Consider the following 14,568-nt stretch of genomic DNA (forward strand, 5'->3'; position numbering starts at 1 on the left):
GAGGTTGAGGAGGAGGATAAATTAACTTTAATTGACCTTCAAAACAAATTAGACCAAATATATCAACACAAAGCTGAAGGTGCCTTTGTTAGATCCAGGAAAAAATGGCTGGAGGAGGGAGAGCAAAACTCTGCCTACTTCTTTAGACTGGAAAAAAACAGATCAACAAACAACTTTATTAACCGCTTAAGTATCAATGGCACTATTTCCAACAATCCGATACATCTTTCAAAATTTTGTGCTAATTTCTATTCTAATCTATACAGCTCAAGATACAATGAGGACATTTCCTCCTTATTTTTTAACAATATTCAAAACCTCCGAACTATTGACGAGGAGGACAGGAGTCAGTGCGACAGCCCTCTAACTCTGGAGGAAGTACTTAATTCCATCTTCGCGCTGAAGTCCAACAAATCTCCCGGCACAGATGGTTTATCTGCAGAATTTTACCAGGCATTCTCTAATAATTTAGCTCCGTTCCTACAACAAACCTTTTTAGAAAGTATAGAAAAAAATGCTCTCCCTTCAACACTTTCTCAAGGTCTAATAACTCTCATTCCAAAACCAAATAAAGACATACTCTTAATTGAAAACTGGACACCCATTTGCTTGCTTAATTGTGATTATAAAATTATGGCTTTAATATTTGCTAATAGAATCAAAAAAGTTTTAGAGTTAATCATCGATGAAACGCAGTCAGGTTTCATGAAAAATAGGCATATCTCTAATAATATCAGATTGGTGCTAGATCTACTTGATTACTCTGATTTGGTGCCTGATGACAGCTTTATTCTTTTCCTAGACTTTTATAAAGCATTCGACACAATCGAACACCAATTTATTTTCAACTCATTAAAATTATTCGGCTTTGGAGATTTTTTCTGTAATGCTGTTAGAACTTTATATTCGAATGGTAACAGCTCTATAAAAATGAGACATGGCTCCACCCCTAGATTTGACCTAAAACGAGGCATTTGCCAAGGTTGCCCAATCTCACCATATCTGTTTCTTCTCTGCACTCAAATCCTAACAAACCACATTTGTTCTAGTAATGTGCAGGGCATTACCATAGCTGGCAAAGAGCTTATCATTAGCCAATTGGCTGATGACACTACACTCTTTTTAAAAAACTCAAGCCAGATTCCTCTAATCTAAGATGTAATTAATATTTTTTCTCAAACTTCTGGTTTAACATTAAACGTAAACAAATGTGAATTACTAGCTATTAAAGACTGCTCAGTTGATGTTATCTGCACGATCCCTGTTAAACAAGAAATTAAGTACTTGGGTATTTTATTAATAAAAATCAAAAACAAAGATGTTCATCTAACTTTACTCCAATCATACAGAAAACCAAAAAGAAGCTTAATCAATGGCTACAAAGGGACTTATCCTTAAGAGGTAGAGTACTGCTAACCAAAGCAGAAGGAATCTCCCGTCTAACTTGTGTTGCCATCTGCTTACACCTTGACAAAAACATTTGTAAAGAAATTGATCGCACACTTCTTAATTTTATCTGGAAAAATCGAACACATTACATAAGAAAATCTGTCTTTATGAATGACTATGAATCAGGTGGACTTAACTTTCTAGACTTTAACTCTCTCAATAATACTTTTAAAATTAATTGGGCCAAAATTTTTTTGAAGAACCCCACCTCTATCTGGAACATCATACCATTTCAGATTTTCTCCCATTTTGGCTTTAAATTTATTTTAAATTGTCACTATAATGTTGAGAAACTCCCCACAAAACTCTCATCCTTCCATAAGCAGGTTCTCTTAGCATGGAACCTTATTTACTTATTTACAAACATAATTTTTCTCCACACAAGTACATCATCTGGAACAACAGAGATATTTTATACAAAAATACATCGCTCTATTTAGAGACCTGGATCCAGAATGGGATCCTACTGGTGGCTCAACTATTTAATAAGGAGGGGCAGCTGTTAAACTATAACGAATTCCTATCACAGTATAATTTACCTATTACTTTACAAGAGTTTTCAATGGTGCAGAAGGCTATCCCCTCAGGAATAGTAATGTTATTTAAGAACACTGATAATTTGATACCTAATCAAAATACAATATCCAACGCGAATGAGTCACCGGTAGGAAAAATATGCTTCTCTTATGGGCGTACTACTAATATAAAAATACGCAGATTATTTCAAAATATTTATACCTCTCCCCCGTATATTTTAAATTATTGGAATCAATTTGTTCCAGATATCAACTGGAAAGCAGTCTGGACGATCCCTCATAAGTATTTAATAATAAATAAGGTAAAAGAAGTATCCTTTAAAACTCTCCATAAAATTTACCCTGCCAAACATTACATGATAAAATTTAAAAAAGATATTAATACTGATTTTAGTTTCTGTGGAGATCACCCAGAAACAGTAACTCATCTTTTCTGGCACTGTTTGTCCACACGGAGATTTTGGAAGGAGTTCAGTAGTTTCATCATTATTCATGTCTTCAAAGATTTCTCCCTGAAATGGGAAAATGTATTACTTTGTTTTTTCAGGACCCCCAAAAAACAAGTTTTTTTAAAATAATTAATTTATTAATTCTTCTGGCAAAATTCTACATACATAAATGTAAATTTACTAATAAAACACCTTACTTCCCACAATTCATTAAAGATGTAACTTTTTACATAAAATCAATATCCTTTTCCTCCAACAAAAAGGCTCTCAGAACTATTGAAATTTGTAACTCTCTGCAAATATTTAATGAATCGACTCCCCTGGCTGTTTAACATTATTTGTGTTGTATATTGATTGTATGTTGCATACTGCATTGATTGTTCTTCATGTTGTATACTACCATTTGTTCAATAAAGTTATATAAAAAAAAACAAAAAAAACATGATTCTGTTAAAGAACTATAGGGTCGCATTGTTACGACATCACAGCGGTGCGGGGGCAGCGGGAAGCGTGGCTAGACCGACGAGAGACATGTGGAAGGCTGTCTAACGAATGTTCGAATAAAGCGCCCTAACAAGCAAACAGTTGGACCCTTATTTGCTTCCCTCAGTTTTATAACACGACACCATGCTCACTACTTTTCTCTTTCGGGTGTTTTCATATGGCGCTTGACACGGAAACAATGTGGCGCATTACCGCCACCACCTGGTCTGGAGGCGAACTACTTCTTTTTAACGCGGAGAATGACACCTGTTTGTCAAAGTAAAAACATAATAAATATGAACATTTTTACTAAGACTATTTATGAATCTGCTGTGTTCTGATCATGGAAAACGTTGCTGATTTATAAATAATAAAATTACAAACACATTGGTGTTGATTTAATGTATTTGCTCAGAAATAAACCCTCAAGTCATTAGTCTATGGCAATATTTTTTTTTTTTTTTTTTTTTTTGCCGCTGAACGATTTACGGGCTCTTGCGAGGAGGCATTTCTTTTCAGTAGTTTTCTCTTCTACCTTACTGAAAATAGCTTTTAATATGAATCTGTCCGTGTTCCTGGCAATAATTCAACCGTTTTTCGTGAGACCAAACCGAAAACGAGCAGATATGCAGCATCACAGGACAGCAAGGAGGAGAAGCAGACGTCTCAGAAGATTTCCTCTGGATGCCCTGGCCAGACATGAACAACTTGTTAAACTTAAAGTTTATGTTAGTTAATGTAGTCTAACTACATGAAACACTTGTGAATTAAAAGTTTAGTATTTTTATTCAGAGTCAATCCATATCACTTGTTTAAAACAAAAATACTTTCATTTTTTAAAATACTTTCATTTTTCACCCAGTAAAAAAAAACACAAGATTTTTCCAGCATTTAAAAATACTTCATAAACTAAAATGTAAGACATCAAAAATAAATAGAAACATTCAAAAGATGAGATTTAATTTCCTCAATGAAATACATTAATGTTCGATTTTACAGGGTCTTCCACGTCTCTACTGCTTTGCCAACATAAAGGTTTCTGTCCTGGCCCTTTACGCTGACAGTCAGCCCGACACAAGACCGGATTTTCGGCAGGACCATCAAGCATCTGGTGAAGCAGCTTTGGGTTCCTCACACTCTGGGAGGGGAACAGGAGACTGAGGTCTTGGTATTTCTTTTCTGGCTGGCGTGTGGCACATCTTACGGTGTGGTAACCAGGGCCTTTGACATGCCACGGTCCACTGTGAGGGACGTTGTCCACAGGACGGCGGACCGCATCCTCCAGCTGATGAGCAGGGTCATCCGGCTTCCCAGTGGGTATGAACTGGTTTTTTAGCTGCTCGCTTGGTCTTCCACCTTCCAAAAGGTTAAACTGGGGAGCATCGATGGCTGCCACATGAGAATAAAGGCCCTAAAAGAAAATGCAGCTTGTTATTTTAACAGGAAGCTTTTTTATCCCATTCAAATGCAGGCTGTATGTGACTCTAATGCCAAATTTATAGATATTTTTCTTGGGAATCCAGGATCAATCCATGATCCACAGGTTCTATGTAAAAGCCCAATTTATGTAAATCAAACATACCCACCTGAAGGATCCTTTTGGGTGATGGTGGGTATCCCTGCATTGCTCATCCCATCACGCTGCTGACACCCTACAGGGGACCCATGAGGAATATGGTTGAGGCCCGTTACAACCAGCACCACGCCAAGGCATGTTCTGTGGTGGAGAGAGAGCATGTTATTGTTAACATGTGTAAAAATAAATTATAACATATAAAACGAAATTGTAAATGTGTACATTTGATATTTATATGAAAAACCTTTTGAGATTGTTAAAAATGGCTCAGATTTAAATAAAACATGTAAATTATTCATTTTTGTTCATGCATTTATTAAAGAAATTGGGAAAACAACGGCAACATTACATTTTTTGAACAATATTTTCAACTCAAGTAACCTTAACAGACTCTCCTGTCGTTCTTCCTCCCTTCTTGCTCTTTCCTCCTCTCCTCTTTCAACAAAAACCTTTACCCCAATATGACAATGATTAACCGTTTATTAACAAATAAAGACAAATCTGATCCTGATCAAGTGTCTCTACCCATCTGGCACGAGCTTGCCTGAAAACAATCAGGCTATCTTTCTCCCAATGAGTTATATCACTAGAGGAGACACGCCCGCTTTAGGAGCCTGGCCGACTGTGGCGGAGCGCGACGCCATCTTGGTGAGGTCGACGACGCCCACATGACAATGATTTCTATTGCTTTTAGTGGTGTCTAAGTAGCTTTTATATACACGATGGTAAGGCATCAGAGTTCTTCAGGAGAAAACTTTCTGATTTCAAGTCATCCCAAGCCACAATGTGAAAAGTCTCCAGTACATCAGCCAAAGCCCTGGAGGCTTCCTACGCGGTGTCTTTGCTTGTTGCTAAAGCCAAAAAAAACGTTTACCATAGCGGAAGACCAACTGCTCCCCGCCGCTGTGGTATTGGCCGAAACTATGCTGGACAAAAAATCAGCGGATACATTCAAAACTGTGCCTCTGTCTAATGACACTGTTTGCCGCAGAATAGATGTCATGGACACAGACACTATCGAACAAGTTGTGGGGAAACTTGGCGACTCATTTTCACTGCAGCTGAATCCACAGATGGTAGTGGACATGCGCAACTTGTTGCATTTGTAAGATATATTGACACGGACGACATCTGTGAACACATTGTATTCTGCAAAGAAATGGAGGGGCGAACAACCGGAGAGGACATTTTTAATGTGTTTAACATGTTTATCAGCTGGAAATCCTGCAGCAGCGTCTGCACAGATGCGGCTGCATCAATGACGGGCAGCGCGAAAGGCCTCAAAGCACGGATTAAAAAAGAAAATCCCCACATCAAGTGGGCCCACTGTGTGATACACAGGGAAGCGCTAGCGTCCAAGAAAATGAGCCCTGTGTTGCACGATGTTTTGAACGACAGCAATAAAGTTATAAACTTTATCAAGTCAAGGCCACTTAATGCACATTTGTTCCGCAGCCTCTGTGAAAATACGGGAGCTGAACACACAGAACTGCTCCTGCATCCTGAAGTACGCTGGCTGTCCCGTGGATGAGTACTGAGCAGGCTGTTTGATTTGCTAGCTGAAGTGCACACCTTCCTGACAGAGCACGGATCTCCCCATGCCACCATGCTTGAGAACATGGACTGGCTTGCTTTGCTATCTGCCAGATATATTCAGGAAACTGAATGAACTGAACATGTCCCTGCAGGGCAAGGACACCAGCATCCTGAACCTGGATGACAAGGTGGGTGGTTCCCTGAAGAAAGCAGAGATGTGGAAAAGGCCATGTGATCAGGAGGATTTCACCTGCTTTCCTCAGTTGGATGTCTTTCTCTCAAATGAGGATGTGGCGACAGCTCCGGTGAAGTTAGTCATAGTGGGACATTTGGCTAACTTGATCAGTGGTTTTCACTCCTACTTTACTGACATGGATGAGAAATCTGTGCAGCTGGACTGGCTGAGAAATCCATTTCTCTTGTCTGAAGCAAACAGAAGCAAGCTTCCTGTCACTCATCAGGAAAAACTGATGGAAGTAGCATCTGACCGTGGCCTGCAGATGAAGTTTGGTGCATCCACTCTCACACAGTTTTGGCTGTGTGTGAGGCAGGAGCACCCTGAGCTGGGACAGAAAGCTTTGGAGCAGCTGCAACCGTTTGCATCCACATATTTATGTGAGGCCTCCTTCTCAGCAATGATGCTGATCAAAACAAAGCAAAGAAACAGACTGTGCCTGGAGAAGAGCTTGATCACTGCAGTTGCCTCCTTGCCACCAAGAATGACAAAGATCCTCAGTGACGTGCAAGCTCATATTTCTCATTGAAATGTATTGAGTGCATTTTTTTCTTCCTGTTCATAAATCACTGCCTGTTACATGCTGTCCAATTCAAGTCAAATGTTCAATGCAAAGAGATTTATCTGCAACTTCTTTTTTTATCCTAACAGAGTTAACGTTAATTATTATTTGTGAGCAAATCTTTATTTATAAAGTTAATTTATTTTGTAAACTAAATATGAATTATTTATAATTAAGTTATAGATTTATTTCTGTGAACAGATTTTTTTTATTCATGTACATTTTTTATTTGATTTATTATTAGCAGCATTTTGCACATTTGGGTTTTGACTGGTTTTATGCCTTCTGGTGGTCAACGCCTTCTGTTTTTCTTTTTTGTTTATACATGCAATGTTTGCCATATGAATGTTTTTGTCAGGTTCACTGTTGTTTGGCTTGAATAAATCTGACTTTACAGCACTGTATCTCTTTTTTCTTCCAAAAATGTTTTGCTCGTGTCAGGGGGTACTTGACTAAAAATATATTTCTAAGGGGGAACATCACTGAAGAAAGTTTGAGAACCACTGCACTAGACAGTGCGCTGAACCTTTTTTCTTCAATGATTTGTGATCTTCACTGGTGTCCATGGATTACATGAAATCTTTCCGCCTTTATCCACCTTTGTCATGGCAGAAATAACACGTCAATGTAAGGGTGGGGTCATCTAAGATAACACAAGGGTTATATGTGCTTTTTACAACCAAATGAATTCCAAATGACAACAGGAACTAGCTGACATGCTGTAGGAATTAGGGCTATAATTAATAGAATCAATAATTTCTAATAATTTAGAAGCCTGCACACTCACCACTCTGGTTTGATGTCTGTGCACGTTCGGTTGTAGTTCTTGGTCGTGAGGACAAACTCATTGTAGTGCACCCACTCTGGCTTGTGGTCCAGGACAGTGGACGGGTGCAGCTGAACCACCTGGTTGTCTTTGACTGTGAGGTAATATCCTGTGCGTTCCAAATGAGCCACCTGCAGAAGAAGCAGAAGAGCTCTAAACCTTTGCAGGGCAGGAGTAACACCAGCAGACGTACATGTCGGATGAAAGCAGCGTCAGCTCGTTTCACCTGCATGAAGAAGCCAGTGCAGAGAGCACGCCGGATGTTGATGTAGTAATCTCTGCTGGTGAACTCTGTGCTCCGCCTGGGCAGGTTAAAGCGGTCCATAATCCTCGACAGCTGCTGATGCACGTTGTCAGCAGACATCAGTGAGCGGTAGTTGACAAAGATGTCATAGCACCACTGGTTAGACTCATGGTCTAGAAATAAAGCATAAAAAAAAGATTCAGAAAAATGTGTTTCTCCATTCATGCTGACTGGTTTAAAGTTGTAGTGATGAAAAAAGATGTTTTATTCAGTACAGCCAAACCTCTTAGTGTTTTATTGTCTATGTCAGGTTTGTACAAACTTTGTGCAGAGTTAGAATTTGAATAGTAAAGATATAAACATATCAAAGACTGAACTAACATTACATAACAGCCATTGGAAAATAGGATAAAGTAATCACATACATGCAAATCGACTATTGAAAAGCAATCACAACAAATCTTGATCAATAATCTTGATCCTTTCAGAGAACAACATCTGTGCAGAATGACGTAACTTTGGACATCCTGTTCCTTTCAAACCTCACAATGGTCTGCTTTCTGCAAACATGGAGGTATAGATGGTGGTACCATTAGTTAATAATGTTGCTGTTGTTCACCATTTGTCTGAGGTAGAAACAGAGCTTCTATCACACGTCCAACATCCCTCAGGGGTCTCATGACTTCCGTCTCCAGTGTTTTGGCACAGGTGTAGTGCCAAAAAATATCATATCTTTTGTAAAATAATTGACATATCCTACCTTAAATCTTAATATTGGACAACTGCCATCAAGTAAAGGAATCTGGATTATCAATTTCTACCTGTCACTTAAAATAATCGAGACTTGTGTCTCATCTTCCCATAGTAATGGTTTATCTTCTTCAATAACGTTTTATTGAAGGGGCTGCAGGTCAGAATAAATTTGATGACAGGCCAGACTGCAGACATACCTGGTTTACACAATATTAAGTTGTTAGATGATTGTGTGAACTAAGCGTAAGGTAAACAGATAAAAACAAAAGAAGACAACTCCGTGCAGAAGCTATTCTGACACTTACTTTGTTTGAAGGCATGGTAGACATTGAGCATCGTCAAGTGGTCTCCATCAATGTGAGCAAACCTCATCTTGGACTCGTCAGCTGCCTTCTTAGCCTCCGTAGGACGGACAAAGCACTGTGGGACTAAACAAGGTTGGTATGGGCCCCAACAAAGCCGCCCATACGGATGAGTCAAACGTTCACAGAAAAATGGAGCAAAGCCTATGATGCTAGGGCACTCGACACAGCGTTGGGACAGGGCAGGACCACACTATCAAAAGGGTAGAGGGGGAGCTGCGGTCTTTTCTCATGGTCATTTCCAACAGTAATGGATTTTAGTGCGGAGAGAGGGGAGTCATTAAGCACATCTGTAAAACAAGAGTTTTCACACAACTACAGTGTTAGGAACACCAGCAACGACTGAACTTTGCAAAACTTCAGGATCTGACTTTGGAATTCCATAAAGACTACAATTATGACAGAAAATGTTAATCTCAAGGTACACAAGACAATTGTAAACAACTAACAATATAGAAACTTATAGTTATTGTAAGTAAAGATTAATACTGGAACTGTGACATAAACCCAAGTGGTGCCTGCCCTATCCATGTGTATAAATGATTAAAAAAATATAAACTTAGTCCACCCTTATTTAAAATAACATAATTGAGAATAAATATATCAACATTTCTGTAACTAGAAACTGAATTCTGTAAATGTTTAAAGTGCAAGGTAACAAGCTGACCAAAAGGACAGCGTTTGTGTTTATAATCAAAAACTAAGAAAAGATTTTTATAAAAGACTTGTTTCAAAATAAATGGTTTGAAAAAGTAAACTCTACAATTAATTATTTTAACCTGATTAATTTTAACCTGTTTAAAGCATTTCAGTTTTAAAAGGTTAATCAGAACGTTAAGCTTTTTTTTTTTTATGTAATCAAGAAGGAACCGGAAAGTCATTTTAAATAGTGCTGCACCCATTTCCTCCTCCTGTTAATGTACAGTGTTACGCCCCCTTCCGAGTCTAGGGGCACCGAGGCGGCATAACATAAAAAGTTAAAGTTGTGCCTAGTAAATTTGACTGCAACAAAAACACCAAACGAATGTCTCCAAACAATATAAAACAAATTTATTTACAAATAAATAAACAACCACCAACAAGAACTAAAAGTGAAGCTAAAAGGCTTCAGGGTGAACCAAGGCCGAAATAACAAACTAAACCCCAACTAACTGAAACATGTAATCTTACCTGTAAATGAAAGAAAAGGGAAATCAAAGACAAAACACTAACCTCCCTAAACTAACAAAAACAGGAGAAAACATGTACTAAACAAAACGGCAGTTCACCCCTACAGTTTCACTTAACAAATAACTATAAACCAAAGGACTAAACAGAGTGGGCACAGACAAAACTACAAAGGACTACAAAATACTAAAACACAACACTAAAGTACAACTCAAACCACAACCCGGTCTCATCCTAAAATGTGTAGCGAGAGTTTTACAAAAACGCCCCCTAAATTGTGAGGTGGATACGTTTCATTTTCCTATTCATTTTCTATGAGCCTTCTCAGGATCACGTGACTTTGGAGGTTTTGCTTGCCGTGAACAAAAAACATGCTCGTTCATTTTCGGTGGAATATCCCATAAAACAAGATATTTTGAGGACTAACTTTTATTTTAACAACATTTCTAGTGAGGAATATACCATTTTCTTTTAAAATATGCTTTCATTTTGGACATACACTTTGTAGTTTGCTTGTTTCGTTCAACATTTTCTCCCAAAGTCTCTGTTACGTTGGAGAAACACGTTAACTTTCATTCATATCTGCAGACGTGCGCGTGGGTCACGTGACTAATATGTTTCTCTTTTTTTCCGCAGAAAATGCAATAAAATAGGAGTGATTGTGGACTAATTTATCTTTGAAAACATTTCTAGCAGTATATATCCCCTTTATTTTCATAATACCCATTCATTGCAGACATGCAGTTCGTAGTTTGTTTGTTACGTTCAACTTTTCCTCAAAGGATCTGAACGCGTTTGATCTTTTCAACAAATATATACGGGCTGACGTGGGTCACGTGACGTGACGTGAGTTTCTCTTTTTTCATATAGAAGATCTCGTAAAAAGGTGCGTTGCTCTTTATTAGTTATTTTTATTTACATTTCTACGGACCCGTGTAGGTATCAGGTATGCGACTTTGAAGGACATTTAAAACAAACCGGAAGAATGTTGTTCAGGGGGGTATTCCAGAAAGCCGGTTATGCAAGCTCCCACGGTAAGTTTGAGGCTAAGGAAGTTGAAACCTCCGCTTTCGGTTCCAGAAATGGAGGTATGTTTCAGGGTAGGTCAAGTTGCCATGGCAACTCATGCTCTGAACATAACCTGGTCCGGAGCAGGTTTAGTTGAAGCTTAGTTTGTTTACAGAGAGGTGAAGCAGCATGGCGTGTCCATTTGAAGATGATTTAGTGGATGAAAAAACTCAGATAATACTTTTTCCACCATGAGAGGGTGATAAGATCACATATGGATGTTGGAAAGAGAAACTTTTTTACTTTGATCTAACTTAATAATTTGCTTCAGTTAAGATAAATCATTTTTTGTTAGGTCACCTTAAAAATAACACGTATTTTTCAGACAATTATTTTCCTTTCATTCAAATTAATTCAATTAAGTAGGTGTAACTTTGGTGCTGCTGTTAGATCAGCACCGCAAGGGATTCTGGGATACCATTCCCTTTGCCTGTCTGGAAGGATTTGGGTTTAAGTGTGGGTTTTTGACCAAATGTGTTTAGTTGTTTAACTGTTTTAGCTGTTTTACTGTGTTTTGCCAAGTTATTTTGTCCTACTAAGCTTAAGTCTCTGCACCATAAGTGAGAGTGAAGTAGAGGATGATTAGTTTATATAGCACTCCTACCAATGGAGCTGTACTTATAATGACAGAAAATTCTTTAATGAATTTATACACTCCGTGCAATTTTTTTCCCGTCCCTTTAATTGTTATAAAAATGAGCATATCTGCCGGCTCAAACGTAGACATATGAGAGTTCAAGAATCATAATAAATTAAGATGGAAAAAAGATTAATTGGATTGGAGTAATATGTCATTTAGTTAGATAAATATGTAAATATGAGTTGTACAAAAAATTACTGAGTTTTATAGATGTGAAATTAGGTTGAATAAATTTAACTCAATTATTTGTTACCAATAGAAGTAATTCATTTAAGTTGGCAAAATTGGATAAGTTATATATATGCGTCACAAGGAAAATGGAAATAAGATCAGAAACTCGTGCGTTTACTTTGTCTGTTCTTCTACTACAAGCAGAAACTCTTTCTTTTGCTGATGCAGCCGTATTATTTTTTGATGGACGTATAATCTTCATACGCCGTCATTAAAAGCTCAGACTCCGCCTCACTGAAGTGTCGCGCTCTCTATTTTTCTCCACGCGTTTCCATGGTGACTCCGTAAATCGGCGATCCATTGAGAATGTCTTTATGTACATGCCGCGCACGTGCATTAACCCAGGGTTACCAAGTCGAGCGTAATTACGCCAACTCATATCCGGTCTTTTGGAACCGACATACCCCGAGTAAGCAAGTTCAGGCGGATTTCAGCCAGAGTTCAGGCTTAAAGTCAGGCTAGTTTAAACATGCTTCCTGGAACGGACTGAAGAGTTCTCTAAATTTACTTGGCGATTTTTTTATTCAATATTCTTTTACATGTTAAAGTATTCACACTACAAGTCTAAATGCTGTGTACAATGTCTGATCTTTTCCATCATATCTGTGAGCTGACGTGGGGTCATGTGACGTGAGTTTCTTTTTTTTCCTGAGGAAAAATCACGTACAATAAGATCGTCTGAGGTGTAATATTTATGTTTAATAACATTTCTAGGGACTCATGTACTCTGTCGTAACATCACTACCATCAAGCCAGCCGTCATTCGGAACTGCGGTGTCAAATGAGCCGCTCCTCAATTTTCACTGCTCTCGCATTCTCAGCTTTACGGTAACAGAGCAACCACGGCTGAAGTCCGGTTTTCAAAAGAATTTTACAACAGTGAAAAGTTAAATGAATGTTTGGAGAAAAAATACACTAGCTACTCTTATCAAATAACAAAATAAATTTTTTTGATAAAAAGGCTAAGATAAGATTGGGTGTTAATAAGCATACTCCGAACCATATAGCCCAGGGGTCGGGAACCTATGGCTCGCGAGCCATATATGGCTCTTTTGATGGTCACATGTGGCTCGCAGACAAATCTTTAATTATAGTTTTTTTTTTCATTAGACCAGTCCTTCTCGGGCGCGATGCGATGCCAGAGGCGCGCAGTAGTAACAGTGCTTAGAGAGAAAAATCTGCGCCAGCGCTATCAGTTACTATTATCTATTATTTCACAGAGTTTGTACCAGCTGGAAACCTGTGAATTGACGTACCTAAAACTGCGCGCTCCCGTCTCTGAGAAAGAGCGGGGACGGGATGTGTGAGGAGGAAAGCAGGGGGTGGGGGTGAGGGGTTGTGGGGACAGGCAGCAGGTGAATCGCGCAGGGATTGTAAAAACGTAAAACCCGCTGCCCGTCACTCACTGTGGCGTGTGAGTATATGTTTGGCTCCCCGTCTGCATGTGAGCAGTCTGTCTCACATCTACAGAACAGTCAGACCTACGATCACGTTTAAAGTCTCAACGCCTGAACGAAGCAGAAACTCACCACGTATCAACCAGACTAGACCATCAGCAAAACTACCACGAGAAATACTCATCATTTATTAGCAACAGAATAACAATGTTATTAAAAAAGAATCCACAGACTTATTGTACTTTAAAAATGTTGAAATTAAATCAAATGCACACATTCATTTGTATATTTAGTTTTAAACAAATTGTCGCGGACTGAGTTGGATGGCTGTTGGGCCGCGTTAAAAGTTCTGGAGTTCATTGAACGCGTCAAGCAGAGATCTGATTGGCTCTCAGTTCTGTCGCTCAGCCTGTTGTTAGGTAGTTTGGACCAATGGGGTTCAGCTATGGGCCGAATAAGGGAAATGGGAGGGCTGCAGCGGTAGCAGGGGAATATAAAGTTGGGAGAAGCGCTCTCGTGTCGGCGGGAGAGATTCAGGAGTTGCTGAATGAATTGAACGGCGTTTGTTGCGGTCTGCAGTAATCGGAATAAAGAACTTTAAAAGAGGTTAAGTCTCCGTGCCTCAGTGTGGGGAAGGGACACTACATTATTGTATGGCTCTTTCAAAATTACATTTCAAAATATGTGGCGTTTATGGCTCTCTTGGCCAAAAAGGTTCCCGACCCCTGATATAGCCCATTCATTTATGTTAATAGTAAATATAATTTAAGTTTTCACATATGGACATAATACGATGTCGAATTTTATCAGAATCAGTACAGACACTTCATAATGAAATATAAAAATGTAATGTTGATCTAAATGTCAATACTGTTTGAGATTTCTCACAACATAGCATCTTATGAGAGAGATGCAATGTTTGAGGCACCATAGTTTAAGTATTTGCCATAATCCAGGCCATCAGATCATTTTATTCTCTTCAAGACTATGTTGACTACACATACTGATATTTCCAGACACTTTTACTGTAGAAATTTTGAGTTATTCATGTTTG

The 14,568-nt window shown here is 38.6% G+C and overlaps 1 protein-coding gene across 2 annotated transcripts; it reads right to left on the minus strand.

The window, feature by feature from the left end:
• Nucleotides 1–3,684: 3,684 nt before the first annotated feature.
• On the minus strand, nt 3,685–14,378 carry LOC144990386 (ATP-dependent RNA helicase DHX15-like). Of its 2 annotated transcripts, XR_013654372.1 has the most exons (5): nt 8,955–14,376; nt 7,879–8,069; nt 7,614–7,783; nt 4,504–4,634; nt 3,685–4,328 (listed from the first exon to the last, which is right to left on the minus strand). XR_013654372.1 is itself a non-coding variant. In XM_078943596.1 (3 exons), exons 1-3 carry the CDS (start codon nt 9,019–9,021, stop codon nt 7,610–7,612), a joined length of 432 nt encoding a protein of 143 aa, XP_078799722.1. In that variant the 5' UTR covers nt 9,022–14,378; the 3' UTR covers nt 7,029–7,609. The 2 variants fall into 2 exon arrangements, 1 of the variants encoding a protein (XP_078799722.1); XM_078943596.1 differs by lacking the exons at nt 3,685–4,328; nt 4,504–4,634 and having other exon boundaries at nt 7,029–7,783; nt 8,955–14,378.
• Between the last annotated feature and the right edge of the window lie 190 nt (nt 14,379–14,568).

The sequence above is a fragment of the Oryzias latipes genome (genome assembly GCF_053564925.1).
Source record: "Oryzias latipes strain Hd-rR chromosome 1 unlocalized genomic scaffold, Olatipes_Hd-rR_3.1 chr1_Y".
NCBI lineage: Eukaryota > Metazoa > Chordata > Actinopteri > Beloniformes > Adrianichthyidae > Oryzias > Oryzias latipes.

Excerpts from the sequence above, each read along its gene's own strand:
- LOC144990386 (XM_078943596.1), bottom strand. The coding sequence starts at position 9,021 with ATGAGGTTTGCTCACATTGATGGAGACCACTTGACGATGCTCAATGTC. Across the intron at positions 8,070-8,954 it reads CTACCATGCCTTCAAACAAA|ACCATGAGTCTAACCAGTGG; the intron begins GTAAGTGTCAGA and ends CTTTATTTCTAG. Across the intron at positions 7,784-7,878 it reads GCACTGGCTTCTTCATGCAG|GTGGCTCATTTGGAACGCAC; the intron begins GTGAAACGAGCT and ends CTTCTTCTGCAG.